Genomic DNA, 14,060 nt, shown 5'->3' with positions numbered 1-14,060 from the left:
TTAGAAATTTTTTGAAATAGTTGGATTTTCTGGTGAGTCAAGAAGGCCGACCGCCACCCGCAGCCGCGCGTGGCCAAGGGACCGTCGATGTTATCCTTAGGCTAAATTAGATGTCTTAAGTTCAGTTTTGGCAATTGTATATCTTAGGTTGATCGTTTGGACCTAAACTCATTAGGATACATTACTTGGTAAAGATATGAATCGATGATCCGATCGTTGGATCGTCACCAAACTTTAGTATGTTATAGTACGTAATATTTGAGGACCATATAAACTTACGGATTGGGAATCCGATATATATATATATATATATGTGGAAGCACTACGATATGGTTAAGTTTTGGATTGCATCAGGGCATGTCCATAAGTATATTATTGTGCAAAATTATTGTGAACACTTTAAAGTACGAAGGTGAACACAGGATGCACAGATAAGTTCAGGTGAGTATATGTTGTGAAATGTGGGATGCATGGTTATGATTACATTTTATTTGGAACGATTGAGCGATGACATGACTATATTTATGTTTTAAGCAACTCTGACACTGTCGTACATGTTGCAATAGAGGCAACTCCGACATTGTCGTATAAGTTGTCGATAAGTCGTACATGCCATATTAGATGCATTTAGAGCTCATAACCCTACACCCCAGTTTAGTGCTCTTGCCCGAGGACAGGACCTAGCCTTCACATGATCGTTCACCTCCTGCACCACACTCTCACCTTGGATTCAAGGTAAGTGCCAACCTGTCGTACATACCACATTAGGTGGTTCCGACTTGTGTGCAGGGATATGTGATGAGTTATGAGTTCAGCCGTACAGGCCACAAGAGGTAGATACGATTGACATATTACTGGGATATTAACTGATGAGATATGGATAAGTCGTACAGGTCACTATAGGTGACTCCGACTTATGTGCTAGCGTTGATTGATGAAATATGGGTGCAGTCATACAAGTCACATTAGGTGACTCCAATTTGCGTGCTAATAAAGATTATTGAGCACATGATTATTTATGTTACTAATAAGTTGATGTGTCGTGGTATAGTTATGGAATTACGGTTGATGTATTTTTTATTTCACATTGATACGTGATATGATTATCTGGAAACTATACAGGTGTTGCATCGAGGGGTTATAACGTTTTAGAAGGCTCCTATTGAAAATTTTATTTCTAGGGCCACTCACCCTTGTTTTGTTTTCACCCTCCAGGTTTTATTAGCTGAGCTTTCTTATCATTGAGGATTCGTGGCAAATCTTAGTATTAGAGATTTCTTTCGAGGGTATTATTCTTAATCCACTTTACTATACTTACTTATGCTCTAACGTTACGTGTGAAGTGGGTTCATTCCCGCTCACCAGCGCAGTCTGGTTTTTAGGCACTATTAAGTTTAAATTTATTCACATTTTTCCACATCATCATACTTTATGGCTTCGTCACCTTCCAGGTGTCAGCCAGCACAGCTCGATTCGGAGTCTTAGTGGACATTTCGGGTCAGGGTGTGTTAGTTAATTGTCACATCCTGGCCCGGGCTCCCACCACATCCCAAACTCGACTCCACCGTAGCACGATATTGTCCGCTTTGGGCCCTGATCATGTCCTCAAGGTTTTGTTTCAAGGAACTCACACGAGAACTTCCCAGTGGGTCACCAATCATGAGATTGCTCTCACACACTACTCGCTTAACTTTGGAGTTCCAATGGAACCCAAAGCCAATGAGCACCCCAAATGCCTCATGCTAAATAGAGATTGGAATATAAATATAAGGCTTACAGGATCTACCCTGGGCGATGTGAGATGTTACAAAAAGAAACAAAAGGATAATGCTTTAAACCAATAAAAATTAATAAAAAGCATTTAATAATTAATTAAAAAATTTGAAGGTGCTGTCAAATTTGGCAGCAAGGGGGAGAGATGTCATTACATATCATGCCACATCAGATTTGGGTTCTCGGTTGGAAAACATTAATGTGTATTTTGTTACTGTTATTGCTAATTTCGACATTTTGACATCTCATTTGGAGATGCTCTTAGGCAATTCTCACTTTAATTTAAACAAACATACATAGAATTGAGTATGACCAAAATAGATGGTATTTAGTAACATTTTTTTAAGTACAATGATATAGGGAATTTCCCTACGAATGACTTTGGGTACAGTAAATAGATGCCTTTGAAAATTTTGGGGCATGCCTATACAGATATTTCTATTGAGGTTTGCCCTGTAGAGAATAAACTGCTTTGGACATTCAACAATATATCAACGGATTATCTTTGGACATATAAACTCGTATTCAATACAAAGCTTTTATGTGATGAAGATAAACTTATAATAGTGTGCAGATTTTTTTTTCTCCACCTCTTTTATTACATGACCTTACACGCTGTGAGAAAGATACAAAAAATGTACATTCTGTGACTTGACATGAAAGTTCTTGTTTAAGTTTTGATAGAGCTGGCCCTTTGTAATCGCATTTTGTTCAATTGGGCCATAATAACCGTGCAAGAAATTGTCAAGTGTGCATACTTCACTTATTTTTTTGGCCTATACATTTACAATTAATTTATTTATGATTAATTTATTTTAGTAATTAATGTGGTGCTAAGTAATTCATTAACACCTTTCCAAATCTAATTAGGCGAGTAAATTAGGGGTGGGTTCGGTTCGGTTTTTGGCCAAAACCGGAAACCAAACTGAAGTTACTATTCGGTTCGGTTTGGTTTTTCTTCGGTTTTTTGCGGTTTCGTTTTTTTTCATATCGGTTTTGGTCTTGTTCGGTTTTTTCCATGATTTTTTTTTTTTAAATCTGGATATTGGTAAAGGCTAGGGTTGAAAGAAAATAAGGAAGAGAAATAATAAGTTAGGGTTTAGAGTTGCTAAAAGGAACAAGAATAAAACATAAAATTTAATAAAAGAAACTTGTATAGAAAGGGAACAAGAATTATCAATCGCCAATAGCAGAGGAGTTTCTCGAGGAGGCAGCCATAGACAAGAAACATGTAGACACTTCCAATGACCAATACGAAGGACCAAAGTCGGCGTTGGGGGAGTGCGACCAATTCCATGGCACAGGGTCCCAAAATTTTGGGGGCCCTGAAAAATATTTTTTATTGAATATAATAATATATATATATATAATAATATTATATAGAAATACTAATCAAATCAAAATATATACATATAAAAATCTAATGGGCCAAAAACCATCAGACTACCACCTAAAAGTCATCATAGTCAAACTACTACCTAAAAGGCTAAAAGCCATCAGACTACTAGTAGTACTACCTACAACTTGTACGAAAATATATAAAATAATAATTAATAAGGGGCAAATTAATCAATTAAAGTGGAAAATCCATTCACCGAGGCAAACAATTCAGAGATAGACTACTTCTCTCATGCCAAAATCTCATCATTGTGTTCCATTTTTCTTCTTTTCACACCAGACTACCATCACTACCGAGGCAAACAATTCAGTGCAGAGCACCAGAATGTGTGCCAGTGTGAGTGTCCCAGACTCCCAGTGTAATTCTCTTCTCTCTTCGTCCCATTGTTATATTTCCCACAAATTATTAAACCCTAATTTATAAATTTATGAAAAAGACATTTTGATGAGAAAAGCGTTGAGTTCGTAGAAAAAGCGTCAAGTTCGTAGAAAAAGACATTTTGATGAGAATGAAGGTGAATCATCCCAACCAACTGAACAATCAGTGGAGGAATCTTTTAGGGTTCATTACTTCTTGTATATAATAGATCAAGCTATTGGTTCATTGAATAGAAGGTTTGAAGAATATCAAGCGTATAATGATATATTTGGGTTTTTGTTCACTTCAGAACGACTGAATTCGATAGACAATGATAAATTGAAAGATTGTTGTGATCGGCTTCAAAGCTTTTACGAGAGCGTTTGCCAAAAGAAATAAAGACATTCATTGACATATTGAACTACTTGTTTCCTGGCTGTAAGCATTGCATACAGAATTTTGTTGACTATACATGTTACCGTTGCATCTGCAGAAAGGAGTTTCTCAAAATTAAAGTTATTAAAATCATACTTGCAGTCAACCATGTTGCAGGAAAGGTTAAATGGACTAGCTTTGATATTGATTGAAAGTGATTTTTTAGACAAAATTGATTATGAAGGTTTAATTGATGATTTTGCAGCAAAGAATGCACGAAGAGCCATTTTTAAGTGAAGCTTCAGTGCTAGACTTTTTTAAGTTTTGTTTATTTGGTTTCTTTAGATTGAACTTATTGTTAGTTATTAATACTATGGTTATTTTGTAGCTTTCCTTACTTTTAATAATATTTAGAAACAGATGGTTAGTTAGTTTTAAAGTTTATTTCGATATTGCTTTTTAACATCAATATGTTGTTCAATTTTTTTTTTAAGATGTCTTATAAGAAGGGTCCCTTTGAATTTCGCACAGGGCATCCGAAATCTCATAGACGGCCTTGACGAAGGACATACAAAATTGTAAGACAAACAAAACTAAATTATGGATATAAGCTTCAGGAAGACTTTTCCCACACACTATAAGAACAATCATAAATAATCATAAATCACAAGTAAGTGTATAATTTAAATATATAATTATTGTTTCGCAGTGCTGATGAACATCACGTCCACTGATAATCAAATAGTTCTCACTGCTGATAAACCTGTTAAATTTCTCAAACTAGTGAACCTTGCGCATATGTGAAATGCTAGCAACAACTTTTTCCTGCAAGTTATTTGAAACAAGGTGGAATTAAAAAATTGAAGATAGCTATTTTCTAAGATTTTATTGGATCATGGTAACAAAGGTTTTTTTTTATAAATATTTTGGGCTTAAAGTTTGGCAACTCATTGAACTTACAAATTGGGTTTAGAAAATAATACCTAAAACAAATAATTAAATAAATAAAATATAAAAAACTATTAATTTAATTAATTTGGTTCGGTTCGGTTTCTTGATCACTAAAACCGAAACCGAACCAAAAGAATTCGGTTTGGTTCGGTTTTTTCAATTCGGTTCGGTTTTTTTGTTTTCGATTTTTTGAACTCACCTCTAGAGTAAATTAACTAATTAGGAAAAGCCAAACCAATACAATAAATTTGTAATTCATGTTAGAACAAGGTGAGACGAATCAAAATCACTATAAATATTCGCGCAATTGGGTTGAAGAACTATTTATCTTTTCGTGATACGAGAAACCAAAGAGAAATTAGTCCCATAACAAAAGTAGTGTGTGACTACTCCTAGCTGTGGCAATGGCAGCAGCTCGCCACGGAATGAGGAGGGACTTCCCGCCGTTGTTGTCAACGCTGAACGGGAATGGACGGCCGAGATTCACCATGACCAAAGTCAGGAGCGACGGACGGCTCTTGATTTTCATGGAGGAGGACCAACGCCGGGCGATTGTGAAGCAGCCATCTGAAGAAAAAGAAGAAGCAATCTCTGTGCTTTACAGCTTTGAGAAAGATCAGAACCAGTTGATGGTGCATGATTACTTTAGTTAATTAGAATTTAGATTAGATTAGGTCGGATTAATGAGTGATTTGAGCATGGTTTTTAATAAGTGATTTGAGCATGGTTTTTCTTAATCTTTGAATTAAATAAGATGTATTTTGGAGATTTCATCCGACCAAAATATATATATATATATATATATATATATATAATAATAATATTCAGTTTGTTGTCCTCTTTATTGTTATTTTATTTAATTTTGCATGGCTTTGAACACCAATATCATCTTATTCGCTCTGCAATTTGTTTGAATGTTCGTGTGTTGAGTAAATTGGGACGAAAGTTTTGATAGACTGCCTGATTAGATCAGTCTTTAAAATAGATGAGGAATCAATATCAAGTCGAATAAGATTAAAATAAAATGTATTTATATTTTATAAGAATTGTCATATGAAATATGTCAGATGCTTTACGTAAGTTTTTCTCATGATTTTTTTTGCATAGACAATTTGGACGCCCCACGATAAATTAAAAAGGTGATGTTGGAACATCCGAGGTCATATTCAATATAATACTTTTAAGTGTTGAAAAGAAACTTACTTCTAACTGACTATATTTATCCTTTCTCTATCTTCTGCCTCGTCTGAGTTGACGCGTATGGAGAAGGATACAGACTGAAGAGTATACACCAGTTGACCATGAAATTTTTCTCAAAGTGCGAAGAGAGATGGCAATTTGCATGTTGCATTTACTCCATTTGGGCCACGCTAATGTACGTGATAACCCAATCACTTGATTTCTTTTATATGGCGGCCCAAGTTGATATGGAACTTGGACTCTTGGACTTGGCCTAATTGGACACTATTTGCTTCAGTTTCTGATCAATCCGGAGATCATTTCGATTCCATTAGTATTGAGTATTCAGAATATCACATATTGATCAATAAAAAAAGATTCAACAACTAAAAGAAATATTGATTTTTTGGGATCTTTATTTTCTTCAAACGGAATGAACAAAGATAGAATCAGATCGATTCCCTAAATGTCTTTTTGGATATTCCTTAATGTCACGGTTATTCACGAAACATGTAAGCATCTTCTTCAAGAAGAAACCAAAGAATTTACTGGGAATTTTACAAGATTCATTTGTTCTTTTTTCTCTGACAGATTATCAAAACTTCATTTGGGTTTTTTTTATTGGAATATTTGTTTTACGTTTTGGGAAATGTTAAGGGGACTTTCTCAAAAGTGGGACTCTCCATGGATTCTTTGCAACTGCATGTTTTTTGCACAATGTCTTATAATATTGCCATGATAAATGACGTTAAACTGTAAGGTGGCAAACAGTTCAAAAATCTCACTTCAAGAGAGTTCCCCATAAACATTTCTCTTTAGGTTTTACTTTCAAACTCCTAGGCCATATAATAACTTATAGGACCTTGTTTTGCATAATTTATGCTTATCGATTGCACAAAATACGATGGTTTGATGAAGAAAATATGTCTTACATATTGAGGACAAAATTTCCCTTTGCAATAGTTGTTACTTGTACCGCACCCTTGAATTATGTATTAAGAAATGAGAAGGATTTAGTTGATTAAAGAGTGAAACTAACATGGGTAGATGATTCACTCATGAATAAGAGTGCACTTGTTGACCAAAATATAAGATAAGACCGCACTCAATGTGGAAGGTTGACTAGATTAATGGTCAAATTAACGAAATGCATACTCATATATAGGAGCAGAAGATACTTTTAGTGCAGTGATTGAAGGTAATTATGTCCATGCATTATGATGCAGATTTGATTCTTACAGACTTTCTTTTCACTAATTAACAATTTACTAGCTGACTCACTTACGCTATTTAATGTTTGGTGTAACAGAATGAAAAGCAAATAACAAAGAAAAGATGGTGTTATACACACACACCTTTTTTTTATCTCTCACACAACCCTATTAATTTATGTCCTTTGATTTACTTCAATTCAAATGTGTGTGGAAGGTAAAAATAGTTTATGGAAGAAAAGAGTTTGACTCCTTAAGGTTAAGGCGGAGTTCATCTTCAAAATACTTTGTGGCCTATTTATAGAACTCTAAATAGCATTTATAGAACTTTATGTTTAGATTGGAACTGTTTATATTATAAATAACTATATATGCAAAGATAATCTCTACAAAAAAAATCAATTAAAAATAAGATTGTTTAGTTAATAAATTGTAGCAAATGAATAGATAGTTTGTAAAGCTTTTATTGAACTTGTCAATTGGTTTTTATGAAGTTCAAATCGATGACTAAACGATTTTAATTTTAATTGATTTTAATAGAGATAATCTTTGAATAGTGATTTATAATATAAAAAGTTTCGATTATAAGCATAAAATATTGTGAGTAGAACACAAGGTATTACAAAAAGAGTTTCTCAATCCTTGAGGATGCAAGTCTTTCTCGTATGGATGGCACCACCCCAAAGAAATCACTCTCAAAATATATTACTTTATAACTCTACTGTACAATTTGAAGAAGTAAGAAATTGCGAACCAACCAAATCAAATTTCACCTTTTCCTTGGCACGTTTTATCCCCAACAAGCCATGCAGACACTAAATATTCTACTAACTGTAGGAGATAAAAGCAGATCCAAAGCCAAAACCTGCCCTTCCTTCAACAAAGCAAACCCTAAACCTAAACCGTCAAAAGTAAAAGTCAATTATTATCTGTGTTTTTTCTTCATATACGTGGGATTTTCCATAGCCCTTTTGATGGAGAAGTAGTGTTTGTTATCTTGGTAACTTTCTGCTTCACCTGCCTTCTTCTGGTGTTATTTTCTTCAGCACAGTTATCCACTTTTACCACATCAACTCTTACTATATGATGATCTGAAGTTCCCTTGGAAGAAAACACTGAGTATGATCCAGGAACAAATTTGTAAGGTGAATTTGCAGATGCCAATATATAATCGACTCTCGTTCCGTACTTGCATGTTCCCTGCACGCCTGCGTCAAAGTACAAATTTAGGCATTAGAAAACAGTAGTGCTGAAGTGCAAACCAGTTAATAAGTTAATGTTAGGGTTTCGAGTTGGTTTACTTTGGCCTTTGGCAATCATCACTACTGACTCATATTCTCCTTCAAAGTCCTTAGCATCTGTGTATTGCTTGCTCTTCAAGTATCTCATTACTTCAACCTTAGGCCTTGGTTTCCCCATATCCTCGTAATACTGCAGCCAAAACAAATTAAAGGGTTGTTAAGTATATAATTTGTACAGTTCTTCTCTGAACATGACGTTTTTTTTTTAAAGAACGAATTGCTGAAAATATTGATAGATTAGATGTAAATGACAAAATGGATAGACATGCTATCCATACAAAATCGGTCCTTTTGATAAAAACCGGATGTTCTGCACAGAGAATTTCTGATAATTTGGAAGTGTAATCATGTCTCACCTTTACAATATCAGTCCATCTTTCTTGAGAATAGTCTGACTCATCCAAAGAATTGAGGCCTCCAGCCAAGATATGGGGCTCATTGCTTGATTGGATTATAGCATTGATCTGTCTCATCCTCCAGCTCTCATCAAGATGATCGAGGTGGGTGCAATGGAAGTTTACTTCTCCAGCTTCAGGAACATCAATGGTGGCCTTCAGGACATTCCTGTGTGTCGTTTTCATCAAGCACCCAAAATTCGATTAATCTTTTGCCTTACACGAGAATATTCTAAACTACTTCACTTTACATGATTAAGACTCCAACTCAAATGTAAGGAGTTTGACACATTGTCTTGACTAACTGACCTAACCTAAATCAACATATTTCTGGATGACAAATGATATTCTACATTATGATCATTCAAGTGAAGACTTGAACATAGATGCAAAAGAGCAACCATCCAAGAGTAACCTACATTCATCTTTATGCCTGATTTTCACTTAAATGAATTTATGAGAAATTAGGTTCTCATCCCTCTTTTTTTCAACTCCATTGAATAAAACCTTATTCATTTTCAATTTTTTTTATCAAGGTCCCCTGGTTTTAATAAACGTTATTAATAATTTCAATAATAAAATATTTTACAATGTCATGATATTAAATTTTATTTCTAAAAATATTCATTTAGAGTTAGAAATGTTACATTTGATATATATATTTGTGGCTAAATTTTGTATCATATATTTTTATTTAGTTTGTACCCATTTTAATTTGCAACATTTTTTTGAAATTGTACCAATTTTCCTTTCAGTTTTAGTTTATACCTATATATTAATTTCTTTTTGTGTCCATATTTTTCAAAAATTTTATTTCTACTCTTTTTTTTAACCTTTTATTTGTACCAATAATTTATTAATAATGCACCCATTTGTCTTTAAAAATGTACCACTTTGTTATATGTAAAATGTACCCATTGTTTTTTTTTTTATATAAAATGTACCCATTTTTTCATATAAAACGTACCACCTTTTTTGTATAAAATGTATCATATAAATATTACCAATTTTTGTATGTAAAATGTCATTAATATAAGCAATGACAAATCATGGGCTCTATTAAAATATAATTTATCTTAATGACAAATCATGTCATTAAGATCAATTATAATTTTTATACAAGTATAATTTATTTTTTAATATTTTCAATCCCACAAATCATGGATTTTATTTAAAATCTCATTAATATAAGTAACTGCAAATATCAAGTTTTAATTTAAAATTATAATAACCTACATAGAAATGTATTATTGTATTAATTTCAGGAACTTCAATAAAAAAATGAAAACCAAAAAGGTTTCAATCAAAGAATGTTCATAAATAGGGACCACATCCAAAGTCACCTAATGATTTAACTTGGCACTAATCATGATGTTCTCATTGCTAACAGAAAAGAAGAGTATAATTTTTTTCCCTACCAGTCTTATTATATTTGAATGATTACGATTAAGCTACGTAAACATTTGATGTTGATTTCTTTATAAAGAGATAAAGAAAAAGAGGAGAGTGAAAGAGGAGGGACTGGCCGGGGAGAAAAAAAATCCTACTCCGAAAAAATAAATCACAAACAGTTAAGGAGGAATGCTGCCTTCTCAATCATGCAAATTATATGTCTGAGAGAGGAGGGACCGGCGGGGGAGAAGAAAATCTTACTCCGAAAAAATAAATCACAAACAGTTAAGGGGAATGCTCCGAAAAAATAAATCACAAACAGTTAAGGGGAATGCTGCCTTCTCAATCATGCAAATTATATGTCTGAGAGAGGAGGGACCGGCGGGGTAGAAGAAAATCTTACTCCGAAAAAATAAATCACAAACAGTTAAGGGGAATGCTGCCTTCTCAATCATGCAAATTATTTAATTAATATAATCCACCTATATCGCAGACTTGCAGGGACACCAATGCGATGCTCACCTAACATTTACTTTTTTAATACTTGTTAACAGAGATATTTCGCTTTCATTAAAAGGGGGCTTAAGGTTAGCTAAGTAGGATTAAGGCCTTCTGAAAAGATTTTCCCATCATTTCAAACCTTTCCCAAAAGAAACCTCATTAGATAATAATGCATGCAATTCTTTCTCTGGTTCCAAGTTCCAATCCATCAAGTACAATCTCAACTAACTTCTCAACCAACAGTTATATTTGTAAACTTGAAATTTTAGGTACAAACGTGTGTTCGGTCAGTTGAAATTGAATGAATGAATGTGGAAGTCACTAGAAAAACCAAAAGATAATATTAAAAAGGATTTTTATTCAAAATGGTCCTTGAGATTTACATCATCCATAAGTTTGGTTCATGAGATTTAAAATTAATAGAAGTAGTCCCTGAGATTTTCCACCATCCATGATTTTGGTCCTTCAGCTGAAGCTTTTGGCCGGAAGTTTGGACAATTTTCAAAGCTTCGTAACTCAATCGTTTCTTAACCAAATTCGACCCGTAATATATCAAAATGAAGATAGGAAAGTATAGAATAAGATTATATCTATTTGGAAGCCCAATGGTTGCCGGAGATGGTTGGAAAATAGCCTCAAAATTGACTGGTTCGAGGGAAAACTAGAAAACTCACCGGAAATTGGGTAAACTTTAAACGTTCATAACTTCTTCAATACTCAACGAAATTAAGTGATTCAAAAACAAAAATCATACTTCTCGACGAGAAGAAGAGAATGGTACCCTTTTTAATGGCTAAATCGCCATGGTTTGGCCGGAAATGCTCGAAAGTTGCTGACTCGTTTTTCAACAGCCACTTTCGAGCCGTTTTTCGGCCAAACCACAGCGAGTTAGCCGTTGAAAAAGGTACCATTCTCTTCTTCTCATTGAGAAGTATGATTTTCATTTTTGAATCACTTGATTTCGTTGAGTATTGAAGAACGTTTAAAGGTTACCCAGTTTTCAGAGAGTTTCCGGCAAGTTTTCCAGTTTTCCCTCGGACCAGTCAACTTTGAGACTATTTTTTACTATCTCCGGCAATCATTAGGCTTCCAAATAGATATAATCTTATTCTACACTTTCCTATCTTCATTTTGATATATTATGGGTCGAATTTGGTTAAGAAACGATTGAGTTACGAAGCTTTGAAAATTGCCCAAACTTCCGGCCAAAAGATTCAGCGGAAGGACCAAAATCATGGATGGTGGACAATCTTAGGACTACTTCTATTGATTTTAAATCTCATGGACCAAACTTATGGATGATGCAAATCTCAGAGACCATTTTGAATAAAAAAACCTATTAAAAATTTGCAAATTTGGTAGACAACTCTGCAAAGCACAGCTGTTACTGAGATAATTACAGACCCAGTAAAACACCAAAAGTTTCTACCTACTACATAAAGATATCCCAGACAGGCAATTCAAGCACATAAACAGATAGACCATCGAATTTATTTAAAAAACAGGTTTCAATTCTGAGAGAAATTTTTCAGTGTGCCGAAAATACGATTTAGTATATTGTCATAATAAAAGTGGTTCAATTTTTTTTTTCAAGTATATAATCACTTGTATTATGACACTTGTATACCGAGCAATAAAAAAAATCTCTCCAATTCTGATATGGACAAATATGCCCTGGCCTTTGAAAAGTTACCCAAATAATTTTAGACTGTAATTTGTACTAAAGTTTGGAACTTTATAATAATTGATGACCTTATGAAAGAAAATGAAGGGATAAAAACAAGTGAAAATGTCTTTAAATTTGTTTTTTGTAAAGTTTGGGACCATAAACTTTGCATTCAAATGAAAGATATTTGCTTTGGAATTAGACCACTTTAATTAGTCAACATAAAAGCAGCATAATCATTATCTCTATCAAAAGACAAAAGGATTTTAATGAGAAATTAATAATCCGGCGACGTTCGTAATTTAATAAACTATTAATTTAATAGACTGTTTTTTTTTTCATCGTAATTTAATAAACTGTTAATATATGGAGAATTTACTTAGTCAAGTTAATAGTTCGGCTATGGAATAGAGATTCATATTTTAACGAATAGACGTTATGCGCAGAGAATTTCTAACCTGAAATCGGTGTCGTCAAAGATTTTGACGATCTTGGACCGCTTAATTGGCCATTTCGACAAAATAGCGTTGCCGTACTCCGGCGCCCAGCTCTCGGCAAAAACGTAATTCATTCCCAACGCCGCCGCCAAGTCAGACAGCGGCTTCATATCCTTCTCCTCCTCCGCCTTCACATCCTGCAGCGCCAAAACATCGGCATCCATCTCTCTCAAAACTTCAAGAACCGTCCGATGACTTGTGTACAAATCTCCATCCGCCGCAGCCCCACTTCTTAAAACTCCAGAAAATCTCACGCTCGACGATCTAAGAGGAGATTTTCCGGTGACCGGAGAAAAAGCATCTTCCTTTGCTCTGCCTTCCGAAAAGCTCAACTGCCGGTTTTTTAGCAGCGAAATCTCGTTATCCGGCAGATTGATAGAAACCCTTAACTTAGATTTCGAGAACTTCTGCTGTTTCGTGAGATTATCCGAATTGTTCATTGAATTCGGATGCAGGGGACTCTGTTTCAGAATGCTCTTCGGACGTTCGCTTCCCGAAGACTTTGTTCGACTAACGTGCTTATGAAGCTTCAAGCTACTACCTCCATTTTCGCCGTCCAAGTTCCCGAATTTCTCGGCTTTCGGAACCGCCGGCGCCATTGAGAAGAGAGCGGCGTTGAAAGTCGCCACTCGAATCGGCCGCTCTGGTTTTGAGTCGGTATTGGGGTGTACTGCCGCCGACGCATGAGTGGCATTCGTTTCATTTTCGGGTTGGGATTTTCTGGAGCTTGTTTTTCCGAACTTTTTGATGACGACTTTGGGGCGGGAACGGCGGCGGGCCGGCCAACGGAGGCGGGAGCAGAGGCGGAGGAGCTTCTTGTTGAGGATTTTTAGCATTGTGGTGGAGTTTTTGTTGGTGGGAGTTTGAGAGAGCGTGGGGCTTTTTAAAGGGAGGAATTGGAGAGAAGGGAAGATGCAGAGTTGTTTTCAACTGTGGCTCTGTGAGGGTTGTTTTGGTGTGAGATGAAAATGTTTGAAGGAGTCTTCTGAGAAATGGGTTGGTGACATTTGGCAGTCAACCATAGTCATGATGATTTTAGCCTAAGTTAGTCGCATCAATACGC

The 14,060-nt window shown here is 34.9% G+C and overlaps 1 protein-coding gene across 1 annotated transcript; it reads right to left on the bottom strand.

Moving 5' to 3' along the window:
• Nucleotides 1–7,864: 7,864 nt before the first annotated feature.
• On the bottom strand, nucleotides 7,865–13,957 carry LOC103449088 (uncharacterized). Its single transcript, XM_008388366.4, has 4 exons — nucleotides 12,959–13,957; nucleotides 8,903–9,110; nucleotides 8,547–8,676; nucleotides 7,865–8,453 (listed from the first exon to the last, which is right to left on the bottom strand). The coding sequence occupies exons 1-4, from the start codon at nucleotides 13,831–13,833 to the stop codon at nucleotides 8,188–8,190; spliced, it is 1,479 nt and encodes a 492-aa protein (XP_008386588.1). The 5' UTR covers nucleotides 13,834–13,957; the 3' UTR covers nucleotides 7,865–8,187.
• Between the last annotated feature and the right edge of the window lie 103 nt (nucleotides 13,958–14,060).

The sequence above is a fragment of the Malus domestica genome, chromosome 11 (genome assembly GCF_042453785.1).
Source record: "Malus domestica chromosome 11, GDT2T_hap1".
Taxonomy (NCBI): Eukaryota; Viridiplantae; Streptophyta; class Magnoliopsida; order Rosales; family Rosaceae; genus Malus; species Malus domestica.
The sequence above is the reverse complement of the archived record's forward strand: the minus strand, read 5'-3'. Positions and strand labels throughout refer to the sequence as shown.

Coding starts and splice junctions, on each gene's coding strand:
- LOC103449088 (XM_008388366.4), bottom strand. CDS start 13,833: ATGCTAAAAATCCTCAACAAGAAGCTCCTCCGCCTCTGCTCCCGCCTC. Junction 9,111..12,958: donor TTTGACGACACCGATTTCAG/GTTAGAAATTCT, acceptor AACGACACACAG/GAATGTCCTGAAGGCCACCA. Junction 8,454..8,546: donor GATGATTGCCAAAGGCCAAA/GTAAACCAACTC, acceptor ACTTTGACGCAG/GCGTGCAGGGAACATGCAAG.